General features: G+C 35.5%; 3 protein-coding genes across 4 annotated transcripts; all 3 read right to left on the bottom strand.

Moving 5' to 3' along the window:
- Positions 1-424: 424 nt before the first annotated feature.
- On the bottom strand, positions 425-1,153 carry LOC132188512 (mavicyanin-like). Its single transcript, XM_059602992.1, has 2 exons — positions 954-1,153; positions 425-813 (listed from the first exon to the last, which is right to left on the bottom strand). The coding sequence occupies exons 1-2, from the start codon at positions 1,135-1,137 to the stop codon at positions 494-496; spliced, it is 504 nt and encodes a 167-aa protein (XP_059458975.1). The 5' UTR covers positions 1,138-1,153; the 3' UTR covers positions 425-493.
- A 730-nt stretch (positions 1,154-1,883) lies between these two features.
- On the bottom strand, positions 1,884-4,030 carry LOC132187213 (glucan endo-1,3-beta-glucosidase 14). Of its 2 annotated transcripts, none has more exons than XM_059601448.1 (3): positions 3,922-4,030; positions 2,459-3,498; positions 1,884-2,092 (listed from the first exon to the last, which is right to left on the bottom strand). In XM_059601448.1, the coding sequence occupies exons 1-3, from the start codon at positions 4,022-4,024 to the stop codon at positions 2,027-2,029; spliced, it is 1,209 nt and encodes a 402-aa protein (XP_059457431.1). In that variant the 5' UTR covers positions 4,025-4,030; the 3' UTR covers positions 1,884-2,026. The 2 variants fall into 2 exon arrangements, with proteins under 2 accessions (XP_059457431.1, XP_059457432.1); XM_059601449.1 differs by having other exon boundaries at positions 2,459-3,495.
- Positions 4,031-6,176: 2,146 nt separating this feature from the next.
- Positions 6,177-12,507, bottom strand: LOC132187214 (methyl-CpG-binding domain-containing protein 10). Its single transcript, XM_059601451.1, has 2 exons — positions 12,296-12,507; positions 6,177-7,314 (listed from the first exon to the last, which is right to left on the bottom strand). Exons 1-2 carry the CDS (start codon positions 12,374-12,376, stop codon positions 6,448-6,450), a joined length of 948 nt encoding a protein of 315 aa, XP_059457434.1. The 5' UTR covers positions 12,377-12,507; the 3' UTR covers positions 6,177-6,447.
- Between the last annotated feature and the right edge of the window lie 2,260 nt (positions 12,508-14,767).

Below are 14,767 nucleotides of genomic sequence, written 5' to 3'. Positions count from 1 at the left end.
ACCCTGACATAAATTGTTCATTAAACTTTTTGGAAAAAGGTCAGGAATTTTATAAAATTCCAAAATACCTTAAATTTGATGGGGGTATTTGGGGATTTTACTTAATTTCTCCGTTAAGATTTAACATTGAACTTGAATGCGAAGGTTGGCATTGCAAATTCTTAAAAAGATGCTAACCCTATATTGACATTTTTTAAAGTTTAACGGTTTGATTGGAAAAGTGATGAAAAATTCGAGGCGGTAAAAAATTATGTAACGCAATTTGTGTATTTGTAATTTTGTTGTTTAATTAATAAACATACGTATCATGCCTTAGAGATAAATTTGATAATTGACTATTCGACATTAAGGAAATGTTTTGGATACATATATGACGATAAGACCAGTTACAAAAATCAATCGAGCAAAAAAAAAAAAAAAAACACATAACAAATAAAAACGCAAAATGTATCGACTATAAAATCCCATGGCCTCCCCTGATCGATCTTCTTCCTTAGAAAAGGAAACCAGCGAGAATGGACAACAAGGAGACCAAGAAACTAGCAAAGACACCAGACGATGAAGAGTCAGGCTGCATCGGTGTAGACGGGGCGGCGGCACCCGGAGAGCCGGAGACGGTAATGGCTAATTTCTGACCAAGCTGGCAGTGCTGGCCGATGGTGCAGATGTAATAGTGGTTGCCAGCGTCGGAAAGAGTGATGTTAGTGGGGCCGGTGGTGATGGTTTCGCCAATGGGGTTGGCTGAGGTGCAGGAGTCGAAGGATTCTTTTGGTACTTGAACGACGTCGTGCTGCTCTGTGACGAAGTTGAACACTGCAGTGGAGGAAGATAAAATCAAATACTTAATACATATAAAAATAAAATATATATAAAAAAAAATAATAATTTCCTCTTATTTCTCCCACTTGATTTTTATAAAATAATTTCCAAGCACCTAGACAGAGAAATCTTACTTAGAATATCACCAACGACGAAGTTATTGTTGGCAGCCCAAGTCTGATAAGTGGCGGCGCCACCTTGTGGAACAACCCAACCGGAGCTATCTCCCACCACATGCACTGTTTGCGCTGCCGCGCATTGTAAAAGCATTGCAGCGGCAAAACCCAAAACAACCACAAAACTGATGAACTTTTCCATTCTTTCTCTCTTTGTGTTGTTTGTATGGGTTTGATGAAAATGTGAAGCCTACACAGAGACTATATATAGATGAGTAAGAGCTCGTCTAGAAACCATTGGAGGCGTCCTTGACGGTGAAGCAAAGACGCGACCGGGCAGCGTTTAGATGGTGCAAACACTTTTTCTTTGAATACGGCTAGACTTGTCCTTTATTGGACTTGGCCCTATTTCTCTGGACTTTTTCTTGCTTTGTGGGTTTTGATTTATACCAAACCCACCACAAAGAAGCTGCAAGGAAGTTTTTATTTTTCCAATTAATTGACTTTGAGCACAATTATAATTAGTTTGTTTTCGCATAAAATGTTTCTTGTTGAAAATTATTTATTATTCTAATAAAATGATTTTTTTTTTGAAAATTTTTCTTTTATGGTATTTAGCTTATACCGAAAATAAGTGACCGTAAAAACAGTTGACAACTCTTGACAATTTCCGGTGAAGGTTCGCCAATTTGAGAATGAGAAGTTCAAATTCGAAAAATAGTTATTCAAGAATCATTTAATCAATACACGGTTGATCACCACATGGCCCGATGGCAGCTTGGTTTTTTTTTGCTTGTTTTGAAGGCTATTTTAATTATTTTAATCATTTTATGTTTTCGGCCTAGGTTTCTGTGTATAGTCCTATTTAAAGGCTTCAATTGTGCTTTGCTCGAATATGAAAAATGGCACCAGCAATTTTCAATAATCAACTATTTCAGGAATTAGTGTCAATACAAGAAAAGAATGAATTTGGCTACATATACAAACAACATTGTTACAACAATTTGAATGAATTCAACAACATCAACTTCCCTCAGCTGCTTCAGCATCAAAAGGAATACACCTTCCATCCTTTTTGACTAATAATGATTTTACAAATTCAGTAGCAGAGCTGCGGCACAGCTTGTTAACACCAATAAGTATGATGATCCAATCTCCTGCAAAGCCAAAATATTATAAAATGAAATCACAGAAACTTGACCAAAACAAAGAAACAATGAGGAAACAACTTGTTTAGAATTGCTTTAAGAAGCTTAAACTGTACTTTTATGACATAAAAAGTTGTGTCAGACAAAAATATGTCTATTTGTTAAAAAAACGAAAAAAGCTTGAAAATAAGGCTTTTTCTATAAACAAAATGACTATAAATTTCTCAACGCAATCCTAGATAGGCTCTAGAGAAGTAGATTATTAGCTTATGCAAACGCACTAGTGAAACAAAAGCAAATTTTGCAGGCATGTGTAGAAGCATATATATATATATATATATATATATGAAAGAATTGTTATAAGGAAATCCATACCTTGAAAGAGAGAAGAGATGAGAATGCTGAAGAAGGCACAAGGCCAGTGAATCCAATATCATATGAAATGCTTCCATCAGCTTTAAACAATCCGAAGTTCCTCTCGGAGGTTGGCCCAAACTTCAAATTCTCATTGAATAATGCAAAAACATAAGCCTTCACGGGAATCTTTGGCCTAAAGGGAGTCCCCTTCTTTTTGGCCAGCTTTTTTTTCAGATTATAATTATAAGTCCTTGCATTCTTCAAGTTGGCACCAGCCTCATTGTCATCTCCCTTAGAAGCCCAGCCAGTTTCAGAAACTATCACCTCCATCTTGCTAAAACCAGCCTTTTCCAGAGCAGCGTAAGCCGCATCAACCTGTGCATCAAACATGTTGTCGTAGTGCAATTTAGTCTTTGTATCATAAATCCCAGGATTTGATTGGAACAGGGCATATCTCAGGTTAATGTGCTCAGGATCACTCTTGTATGCCAGGAATGGATATGCATTTATGAAAAATGGAGAACCAATCTCCGAAAAGAACTGCAGAAGTGGCTTCATGAATGGAAGAACATCATCCCTGAAATTACAAGAAGATGGAGGGAATGAATTGGCAAACACAGCCTCTGAGTGAGGGCTTTGGACCTGCACAACACGTGTCAAATCCAGCCTATCAAGGGCACTGTACACATTCTTTGCTGCAGGCAGCAAAACCTCCCAGAAATCCACACCAAGAGTCCCCAACACCTCATTCCCAATTGAAATTCCACGAATGGAAGTTCCAGGGAGGTATGGCTGCACATTATCTTTTATCCAATTCATGGCACGATCCTCCCCTAAACTGAGATCTTTCAGAATTTCATTGGGAACGCAAACCACTATCTCAATACCAGATTTGCTGAAGGCTTTGAGGACTTCAGGATTAGTGTCATAGATTCTTATGTTTTTTATCTTTGCAGCTTTCAGAAGTGTCACCACACTTTCTGGGGGAGGTAGATTGTCTGCTACTCTGCCATAGTTTACTCCATATGTCCCTGTGAATGCTTCTGCAGTCAAAACTGCTGAATACAAGTGTCCATATATAGTGCCATTAGCCAATGTTTCACCATGATAATAGATGAACATTATATATGAACAGGAACAGAGCAATTGTTAACAATACATTTCTTATTAATAATAACATTACAAACGTCGGTGGAATCATGATTTTTTACATGGGGTTCGAAGCTACGTAAATAAATAAACACATCGATACATATAATCCTTCTATGCGTGTTACATATCTATAAACCTTAAAAAGAACTTCTCTTGAGAATACAAAAGTGTCTTAGTTTGCTATAGATATGAACAAGTGTATAAAGCTAAATCATCTAGCCGTATAGGGGTTGAAAAAGTCATCATTGACAGAGCTATGTTATAAAAACATTGACCAGGAACAGAGCAATTGAAGAGAAAGTTGAAAGATAAAGGAGAAAGATACATACCGTTGAGAGAAATTATAAAGAAGAGAAGAAGAAACCAGAGAGATGAAGAAGGGGAATCCATGAGTTTGGTGAAGGAGATATTAACAATGAAAGAGCATTCCATTTGTAGAAAGAATGAGAGCATGGGGTTGCATTTTGTAATTCAAAAACGTTAACCTCAAGGAGAAAGACACCATAAATTATACTGTGGATGATGCAATGCTTTTCCTTTAGGCATGCAATAGAACCCAGATTCCAAAAGGTAGGAATAATAATGAGAGAAGAAGATTCTTAGCCTTGGTCCAAAGACGATGAAAAAAATCTTTGATGGGCTTAGAATAGATTCTTCCTTTACTCTCACTTTTTGATCTCCCTATCAAAGCAAACCTTTTTCACCTTCTTTTCTTGTTTCCTTCTGGGTGTGTATCTTCTCTCTGACTCTCTTCCTATCTCATCTCCATAAGGTTTTGGAGGAACAGTAAATAATATACCTTTCGTGGTTAAAAAGGGGTTTGAAACTTGTGGAGATGGTGGTGGCAGGAAGAGGGTAACCACCAGCATAAGCTGCTTGTGCTGTGGGCAACTGCTGTCCGCTGTCCAAACTCCAAAAAGTATGTAGGATTGCACACATGTTGGAAAAAACATGTTTTGGACATTCTAATAACTTCCTTTGTTGGCCGGGAAAAGAGAAAAAGAGAAAATTCCTCATAGCTTTTTCATATGATAAGAAGAGGCAATCTTTATAAACAAAATTCTTTAACTTTTAGGGATGTATGATAACTTTCAAGTGTTTTTGAATGTTTTACAAAAGCTTTTTGAAAAAAATGAACCATATTTCAGGTAAAATCGTGAATTCAACAAACTATTTCAATTGAATCTATGGAAAATTTCTAAATAAGTTTACAATTCCAACACCAACACCAACACTTTACAAAAGCCTTATTCTCATGATACGATGAGACGCCTAAAAATCATGTAACACATGTGAACTAAACCTTTTGAGTATGATGTATATACAACCTACACTTCTTATAATTACCAATAAAGTTGAGAGCATAAAAAAATAATGTTACTTTTCACACCCATTTGTCACACTCATTTTACATTGGCTGATATAACTTATTTTAAGTGACTTTTTATGTCTACTACTTCTAAAAAAAGAAAAAAAAAAGGTCAAGTTGGCCGATATATAACAAGCGTGTTTGTCATTTGTGTTTCATCTTGATCAGACTATAATGCAAAGTGAATCTCTCCCCAAACCCGAGTAATGGGCAATGGCAGAGCCACATGTAAGCCTGTTGGGGTTGTGGCCCCTACAAGCTGTTTAGAATTTTTTATTATTATTATTATTTTATTTTGGGTACAGAAAATTTAATTTCTAATGAAAATTTTGAGCAAATTGGTCTATGCCCCTACACTTTTTCTTTTACTTTTAATTTTTGTGAGGGGCTCAAGCACGCTTTCCTCTTTTTCATTCTTTTTGTGTAAGTTTATTTATTTTTTATGTTTTTTTGAACGGGGTAAGGATGAAGTTGTATCAAGGTTCTTTTAGATTTAAAAAACAGTACTATCAGCCTTCCTATAGTGTGTTTTTGTTTTTTTTTTAAAAAAAAAAAAAAAAAAAAAAAAAAAAGAAAGATTTTCTTAGTTTTCTCTAATAGACATAGACCGGTATCAAAGTCTTAAATACAATCAATAACTGAAAGTTGCAAAATTGCAGCCTTGCTGGTCTATTTTTTTTTTCTTTTTTTCATGATATATAGGCTTTTCTATTGTTTGTATTATAAGATAATTTTCTAGTTATTGTTTTCCCTTCATGTCTTTCCTTCCATTGGCTTTACACAAATCTCAATCTACAAACCTAGAAACATTTGAAATTTAGACCAAAAAGCACCAAGTATGCTGACACACCGACATAGAATAAAGATACACATATATATTTATATATATAAACACAAACAAGCATAAATAGGGATGATATCCATCGGTAACCCAAAATTCTGATTTAGATTGTCATAAACTCTTAGAAGTATTCTTTACATACCTTCGAACCATCTATGCAATTGTGCAGACATTTCTTTCTCTGCACATAATTTTTTGTTTCTAATGTTCATTTTTGTATATAGATTATCCTTCATTTTTTGTTTTAAATTATGCTTATCATATTTTAGTTTCGCCCCCGCAAAAATAATTTTCTGGCTCTGCCACTAGTAATGGGGCCTTCTTACCACAAGATTCACACAGCCCCAAGATTATAAAATTTAAGCCACTAACCATGAAAGTCAAGGAACATGTCTTACAGTCTATAATGCAACATATAATCCAAGTTCCTCTAGATCGTAACAAAAGCTGCAGAGTCTAAAGCCTATTCTACCATCATACAGCTCCATTCCACTACATACAATAATCAACTCTAGCATCAACAACACTAACATTACAGTCATCCGAGTGATCCCAATGTTCCGAAGACAGAAAAAAAGAAAAAAAAAAGGTGGAAGGGGTGTTACAAAAGGATCACTAACCGCAGAGGAAGCTAGTAAGGTACATTCAGCAGCTTACAGGGGCGGGTGACGGTTGCTGGGGGGCATCCGCTGGCCCCGCTTGGTTAACCTTACCATTTTCTGTCACCTCCCCATCATTTTTCTTTACTTTCTCATCAGCCTCAACGTTAGATTTTCCATCCTTCTCTGATAAAACTTGTTTCTCTTTGATCTCTCCCTTGGATGCACCTGCAATTCCATTGGGATTATCTTGCTTTGCTTCCCCATTTGCTTCTCCAGCAAGCTTTTCACTTTTAGTTGTCTCGGTAGCCGCAGCTACTTCAGCAACCTTTTCATCTACTGCTGCTGCTGCAACATCCTGCTGCTTAACATTTTCCTCAGCTTGGGTTTTACCAGCATCCGGAGCTTCTGCAGAAGCATTAGAATTCTTGCATTCCTCAGCATCAGTCACTTCTTTCTCATCTTTACCAGCATCTGCACTCTTCTGGTCAGCATCTTTTTGCGTTTTGTCTCCATTCTCGACCAGAGTTTCCTTGGAAACATCTTTCTCCTTCCCAGCTTCCGCATCTTCTTTCCCAGTGGCCTCAGCATCTTGCATTTGAATTTCCTTGGTACCTTCAGTTTCTTCAGGAGCAGCTTCCACTTCCTTGTTGTCCTTTGCCCCCAGTGATTTTCGGCCACGTTTCTTCGGAGGCTCACTCTCTGATGGTGGAGTCACCTTGACCTTCTCACTGATTCTTGCAGATCTCCTAGGGGTCTCGCCAGTACCCCAATCAAATTCTGATATTGCAGGATTACCAGGGTGTGCTTTTAGGTACAGCTCCAATTGTCTTTTGTTATTAATCTCCTCCCCAGTGGGAGCAATGAACATGACCTCATTCTTTCTAGGTGTTCCTCCTTTCTTGGGGAAGAACTGCAGAGAAACAGAAAGCAGAGACATATATGTCAAGTGTTATACGAGAAGAATTATGAGCTATAAACATAACAGATTGAACTTTCTCCTCATACCTCCAACCTTAAATATATTGTACAATAGGATTCAAGAAGCATGTCTTAGTTTTGATTGAAACAAAAAGTAAATTGCAACACAAATCTATCTGTAGAGTAATTCAATGTCTTCACAGCTATCCATGTACACCTCTATTGTACTATCAACATTGTTCTTTTCTCTATTTTTCTTTCAGTCATTAGTGAAATTGCCTAGAGATGCCATCAGTCAATAATTTATCAACCATAATATGAATTTGGCTGTCTCTAATCTAACATCCCAATTCCTTAAGATATCATTCTGGATGAAATCAGATAATGCAACGGCATAATGTAGTAAGATTCAAACATGAATAATAAAAAGAACAATAAAGACATCATAATTAAGACATCGGATGCTTCTAGTGAGCAAAGAAACCCCATCTGTACCGACTACTTAACTCGAACATCGTAATCAACTGAAGACGGCATGACTCTTAACCAGAATAGTCATGAATTGATTGGATCTTACAACAATACATGCGCAAATAAACTGCTTATTCTTTTAGACATGTTTAGCTTTATGGATTATTAACCAATTTTAACAAATCAAAATCGAAAAGCATAATTTGCAAAAGATGAAAATGTTTGACATGAGACTTTTAATTAAAGAGTAAGTGTAAGTATTGTGACACTCCATTAAGTTAGTCCCACATTGGAAAGATGAATTGCCAACATTGAGAGGGTGGATCATAAAGGTGCTCATGGGTGTTGAGTACTAATGATTCTAGGGAGCTCTAATTGTAACCGGAGTAGTCCTTTTGGAGCAATAGTGTAGATGTAGCTAGAGTTTTTCCTGGATCGCTACAAATAGTATCAGAAGAACCTAGTAAGACCATGTAGCGCTGAGGCACTACATGACATAAACATTGACGAGGAAGTCCGGGATTTGAATGGGGAAGGTTATAACCCCCCCAAAAAATAGTCCTACATTGGGAAGATAGATTAGCTACATTGAGTGGGTGGATTATCGTTTTCCCTAGATCCTACAAGTACCCACTTTGCAAGCAAAACAACCATGTAGCGCTGAGGCACTGTATGACATAAACATTGACGAGGAAGTCCGGGATTTGAATGGGGAAGATTATAACCCCCCAAAAAGATAGTCCTACATTGGGAAGATAGATTAGCTACATTGAGTGCGTGGATTATCGTTTTCCCTAGATCCTACAAGTACCCACTTTGCAAGCAAAACAACCAAGGCCCTATGTTATTGCCAGACCCTAACTTCTTGAAGATTGAACTAAATAAACCTAGAAAATATTTACCTTCTTCAAGATCATCCAACATTCTCCTGCCTTAAAAAAACAAAATCACATGGTAAGACTACCATCATTTCAAGAGGAAAATGTCCAAGTTATGAAACTTTTCTAACTCACAAAGAAAGCACCAACCATTGAACCGAATTAACTTGGTTTGTTAGACCTAACTTTTTTATGGAATACTTGCCAATATTAACTTTAGAGGTTCTCCATCTACTGAAATAAAAGTTTGACAAGAGTGAAAGACTCTTGTCTCTCTTCTCTCTTGGGGCCACACCAGATGGTGAAGTCATAGTCTTATCCGATCCGTGTGGAGGGAACGCTTTGCATAAGTTAAAGTTTACCCGATAGGAGTGGGTACACGAAATGGCCCTTCCTGGGAGAGGTTTCCCATCATAAAAAATAATAATATTAAAAAAATAAAATAAAATAAGACTTCCCACTTCAATATAATTAACTTTTATAGTCAGATAAAAGGATTTCTCCTGAATAGACATTTCTATCACCCATAAAAGCTACACTTATGCCTTAGTACTTTCTCTCTTGATCAGCTACAAACCTTAGCTTGACCATCTGAAACCTGGTAAAGATTTAGTTACACAAATTGTAGATAAAACACTAACTTATTCTTTCACCGAGGCCACCATCTCTGCATTCTAAATATTCTACTGTATGTGGGACAACTTTGTTCATATAGAAGTTGTTCATATAGAATTCCAAAGGGAGTTCTGAAACCAACTAGTGGAGTGTCTGTACTATGAAGATAAATTAAATTATCAATTAAATCCTGATGATCAGTTATAATGCAGTGTAAAGGCATAAATGACAGAAAAGTCATTTCATACAGAACTTGTGTACAAAATTTCCCTTTAGCTTCTCACAAATTAATGGAGCATATGCATCCGGTTCAATGGCTCGACAAACCAAGCAGGAGTGAAACATTTCTAAGGCAGAGCAAATTGAAAAGAAAAAAAAATGAACATCATCCAACCCCACACCCCTGTAAAAAAACCTGTTTTTCCAGTCAAATCTATTAAGGGCCAAACCGTACCAAAAACTAGAGGCAACATGTCTCATTGCATCATCCAACTTAATATAATTATGGGGTCGTCCTCATTCTAAAGCCAACATGCTTGAGAAACAAGTGAAATTGAGATACAAACTAGCTACTAGGAACAACATCAACCTCTGTAAAGGGCATTGCTGTCATCAAACATCATCATGCACCACCACTGGGAACAACAGTAGCAACTAGGGAACAATGTCAACGTTCTATAAATGCAAACTACTATAAGTTGTCACTACAAAGTTAACATGCTAGAAAAATACTAAAAACATTTGAAAATAATTAAGAAAAAATTTATAAAAAACCCATAAAACATCAAAGTTACCAGACACACTTAATGCTCCGCCAAAAGAATATTTTCATTGAGTTTCTTGTGCTTGCATTTAATAAATAAAAAAATAAAAAAAATAAAACAAAAAATTCTAACTAACATATTCAACAGGCTTCTCTCCATCACTGTAGATACTAAAGTTGCACATGGAAACCAAAACCTATTTGGCATAAGTAATTCAAAAAAGATCTCAAGCAAAAGGTTGTCAAGATTCCAGCAGAAGAAATATAAGAACCAGCAGCGCTGGAAAACATGTAAATTGACATCCATGTCACATAGCATTAAGGCATGCAGACCAAAGCCTATTTTGGCTTTGAGGAAAAATATAAGTTCTCAATCTTTGGTTTCAAACTAAGACATCACAAAGCATGAGACCAAATCTAGGTATATATTTATGACTCCAGATTATGGTACTTGAATGAGTTTAATACCTGTTGACTAATAAGAAGCCAAGTTAAATATTTGAGAAAAATATAGCGATGACCAGAATTTGATTACAGCAAATCCTACTGAGCGGCATACTACAATTTCTTCTCACTAGATCTCCTTTCATATAACGTAGTACATCTCAGTAATACCATTCTACCACCAGTTTACAGACCCAAATTGAGCTTGAAGTATATCAATAGGAGCATCGCCCATTGGTCTTGGCCCCAAATGCCTAAACAGCAATTAGGATCATATGGACCATAGCTAGGTCGGCATCAGTTTCAAATTAGAGCAACCTAAAGTCCAAAAAGACTACAACTTAGATCACTAATGATGGTCCGTGCATCTGGATCCTATTGGCAATGGAGAGAGGGGAATCATAGAAAACAGGCAAGTTAGACAGGTCTCCTCCTCTTAATCCTCTGTTCTCTTGTATTGTCACTTCAGTGCCCCTCAAAGGGTCAGTGAGAATTGAACATTTAGGCATTAAAAATTCAAAAACAAAAGAAATATCTTCATCAATAAAGAGAAAATTATGTGTGTATAAAAAAGGGAAATGATAGCCCTTTTGAAATTCCACTCAAATGATTTAGCTGCCCATTTGACAAATGTCCTAGAGACATTACTAGAACTAATGAAGGAACAGTGAATATTTATTTTCTTGGATATTTTTAAGAATCAATTGGAGCAAATAATTGAACATTTTAGACAGTTTGCATGCAGTCAAACTACCTAATTAATAAAAATTGTAACTAGAATACACACATAGGTTGACTCCAACCTATTTCCCAAAACCTGAAAAAAGGTAAAACAAAAGGAGAAACGCAAATTGAACAAAATCCTAGGCTCAGGGCCACCTCTAGCCACAACTTTAGTACATGTATGAAGTTACATTCAACCTTCCTATTTTAAATTAAAGATAGCAAACAATGTTTCAGATCAGAAAAAAATTAAAAAGCAAACTTTTCATGTTTGTACTATATTTGCTGCATTTTAAGAAGTATATCATAGCCTGAGCTTCCAAAAAATTACTAGTCAATTCAATTTCAGTTTTCCTCACTAAGGCTAAGAAATCACCCCTTTTTTTTTCCTCTCGAAACTGATTAGTACATAGAAACACAAGTATCAACAACCACAAAAGCAGAGGATATTACACAATGTTTACAAGTCAAAGCATACCAACATTAGGCCTATGAAAAAATCGCTTAAGCCAAAAGGTGAGACTCACAAAATAAAGCCCGGCACCAACATAGCTAATGCAATTTCTAAATGATAGAAGCAGAAATTAAGCAAACAAAGACTAAAGCTTCTGCTCTGACATTTTCTTCAAGGGACTAGAAATTTCAAATGAATTCCTTCCAACATTTTCTTCTCTAAACCCAAATTTTCAGTCCAAAATTGCTTTTTGCACTATTATAAACCAAATAAATTATTCGTCGGCCTGAGAAAGGAGCAACATTTAAATCCTTAAAAAAGAAAAAGAGAACAAAAATTAACAATTTTGCAAGAAAACCCTAAACACAAATCACTCCCACGACACAAAATTCATCCAAAAACCCTAGCTTACCTAGAAAAAAAAAATAGGCAAAAACAAAAAAAGGCAAAATTTTACCAAAAAAGCAGAATTCCACCACATAAAAAGGACACCAACTTAAAATTAGCAAATCCCAGATACTAAACATAAAATTTCAAGAAAAAAGCTCAAAAGTGAAACAACAAAGTACAAGTATTTCTATATCTCGAGAGAAAGAGAGAGAGAGAGAGAGAAAGAGAGACAGACCAATTTCTTCCAAGCAGAAGGAGCTGGAAGCTCCACTGAAAGAACTTCCTCCTGGGCTCCACTTTGTGCTTCCTTCTCCATTTTCACCTGCAAGACAAACACTCTCACGAACCAAACCAAAACAAACCAAACCTCCTCTCTCTTTGTGTGTGTGTGGTAAGAAGAGGGTCACAAAAACCGTTGGGAGTGTGTTAGATAGCTCCTCTCTCTGTCTCTCTCTCTCTCTCTCTTTCTCAAACCGTCACGTAGTACAACGACAGAACTGATAACCTTACCCGCGAGGTACCAAGACTTTTGCTAGATTTTTCAATGATGGGGAGAGATTTAAACGCGTCCAATCAAAAGGTGGGTATTGGTCCATTAAAGCTGACTTTGGCCTCGGAATTACCAACTTTCGTTTCAAATGCGAAGTTATTGCAACGTGTCCAAATCGTAGCGTGGGAACTAAAAAGGATTTTGATGAATCCCAACTGCACCTCATTGTCCACGATGCCCAATGTCCACTCTTGACTCTGGGAAATCACTCCACTCTCATTCGCAGCGCGTTTGGTCAACCATTAATTTTTTAAATAAAAAAATTATTATTTTTAAATTTTTTACCGTCCATTTTTTTTTAATTAAAAAAAATAAAAATAAAAAGTGGGAAAATTTTAGATTTTGAGTTACACGCGCTTACGTAGGAGAGCGGGGGTAGTGGCACTCCATGGATGACGGTCGCTCACGTGGTAAAGGAGGGCCACCTGTCGCACGTACGTGAAGCGTTTCGGATAACGCATTTCTTAAGTGGATTGGAACATGGAGTTGAGGTCCGAACTTGACGGTCTGTCTTCACCGCAGTTATGGTAAGTTAACGGTTAATTACTGACTGTGGTTCAGGAAAAGATCCTTTCTATTTTAAATTCCTTCTATTTTTTTATTTAGTGTATTTTAAAAAATAATATTATCTAAACATTCTAATGATGATAGTACATTAAAAAAAGTACTATCATCATTAAAATGCACTAAATAAAAAAAGTATAATAGATTTGAATGGAGATGATCCTCCTCCCCATTGACGTCCCTATCAACTTAGGTAACTTGCTATATGTCTTCAAAGAGTAACTCAATCGGCTGGTAAGCATGCTTCATAAAGCGAAAGTCACTAGCTCCAATCTTTCATCCCCTCTAATGTGAACGTGTCAAAAAAAAATAATAATAACTTGCTATATAATGCAAGTTTAAATTTCTCTATGATAGGATTGTTTAGAATGTTATATAAATGTTTATTTTATAATAACTTCTTCTTCTTTTTTTCCCTCTCACCATTTTAAAAAAATTCTACAATTTTTAAGATATTATATCTTGCACACTTCCTTAAATCTCAATAGTTGTTTTCAAATTTTATGGTTGGGATTTTCTCATATTAGTCCTTATCCTTTTTAATATATATATATGCGGGGAATATTGAAGAACTATATATGGTCATTGCTCACCCTAGTCTCTTTCTATATATATCAGTTGTCCCTTCCTTTTCTATAAAAAGGGCAAAAACGAGAAATTAAATATACGTCCAAAGAAGATGTAAGAAATAGAAGTGGGTAATAATTAAAAGTATGCCCACATTAACAAAAAAGGAGGCGGTGATAATACACATATTTTCATAAAGCTATGATCTAACAATGATTGCAACTCATATAATCACATAGTAGGTCCCATTATAGAGAATATACCTTTAGAATATGAGTGTGCATAGAATCTCTTGCTAGAATATGAGAATAGGAGAAACTCTAGAGAGAATAAAATCAATTAATGAAGAAATTGCTTTGATTTTAGGGTAAAAGGTTAAGTTTGACTATAAAGATGAAGGACAAAAAAAAGAAAAAGTTAAAAACTAAAATTTTTTTAGAAATAAAATATAATTAATGAATTCAAGGATCCCATTTTTGTTTTTCTGTTTAAAGATAATATGAATATAATGAATAGAGAATAATTGCGTTCTTTAAATTCTTTTTACAATTATTAGATTGTAAATTAATAATCTCAAAAAAGATCGTAAACATTGCCAAAAAAATGTTTTTTAACTTAAAAGCTCTATTTCATAAACAAAATCTCAAACACGCTCTCAATAGGCTATGGTGGAGTTTAAATCGATTTTGTCCTAGGAAATAACTCAGATAGATCAACTTATTCCCTATGAATATTTCTTCTGGGGCTCAACGACAACCCAATTAAGCAAAATATTAAATTTTCAATCTTGGATACTTTAATTTTGTTTGGAACACAAGTTGAACTTGAGCACGCCACGGAGCTAGATAATTTGTTCAAATTTGATTAATTTATTTTTTGGATGAACTCTAACTTGTTCATGGGTTACTTAATTAACATATTAATTCATTATATAAAAGTAAATGTTGTCATTTTTTATGATTTTTCATAAATTCATGCTAATCATTAGTTAGTTAATTATTGTTTATATTTTATAATTCGAGTTAA

The sequence above is a fragment of the Corylus avellana genome, chromosome ca7, assembly GCF_901000735.1.
Source record: "Corylus avellana chromosome ca7, CavTom2PMs-1.0".
Lineage (NCBI taxonomy): Eukaryota > Viridiplantae > Streptophyta > Magnoliopsida > Fagales > Betulaceae > Corylus > Corylus avellana.
Note: the sequence above shows the minus strand (reverse complement) of the source record. Positions and strands in the feature narration are given on the sequence as shown.

Excerpts from the sequence above, each read along its gene's own strand:
- LOC132188512 (XM_059602992.1), bottom strand. The coding sequence starts at position 1,137 with ATGGAAAAGTTCATCAGTTTTGTGGTTGTTTTGGGTTTTGCCGCTGCA. Across the intron at positions 814-953 it reads CGTCGTTGGTGATATTCTAA|TGTTCAACTTCGTCACAGAG; the intron begins GTAAGATTTCTC and ends CCTCCACTGCAG.
- LOC132187213 (XM_059601448.1), bottom strand. The coding sequence starts at position 4,024 with ATGGAATGCTCTTTCATTGTTAATATCTCCTTCACCAAACTCATGGAT. Across the intron at positions 3,499-3,921 it reads CTTTATAATTTCTCTCAACG|CAGTTTTGACTGCAGAAGCA; the intron begins GTATGTATCTTT and ends ACTTGTATTCAG. Across the intron at positions 2,093-2,458 it reads CATCTCTTCTCTCTTTCAAG|GAGATTGGATCATCATACTT; the intron begins GTATGGATTTCC and ends TTGGCTTTGCAG.
- LOC132187214 (XM_059601451.1), bottom strand. The coding sequence starts at position 12,376 with ATGGAGAAGGAAGCACAAAGTGGAGCCCAGGAGGAAGTTCTTTCAGTG. Across the intron at positions 7,315-12,295 it reads CTTCTGCTTGGAAGAAATTG|TTCTTCCCCAAGAAAGGAGG; the intron begins GTCTGTCTCTCT and ends GTTTCTCTGCAG.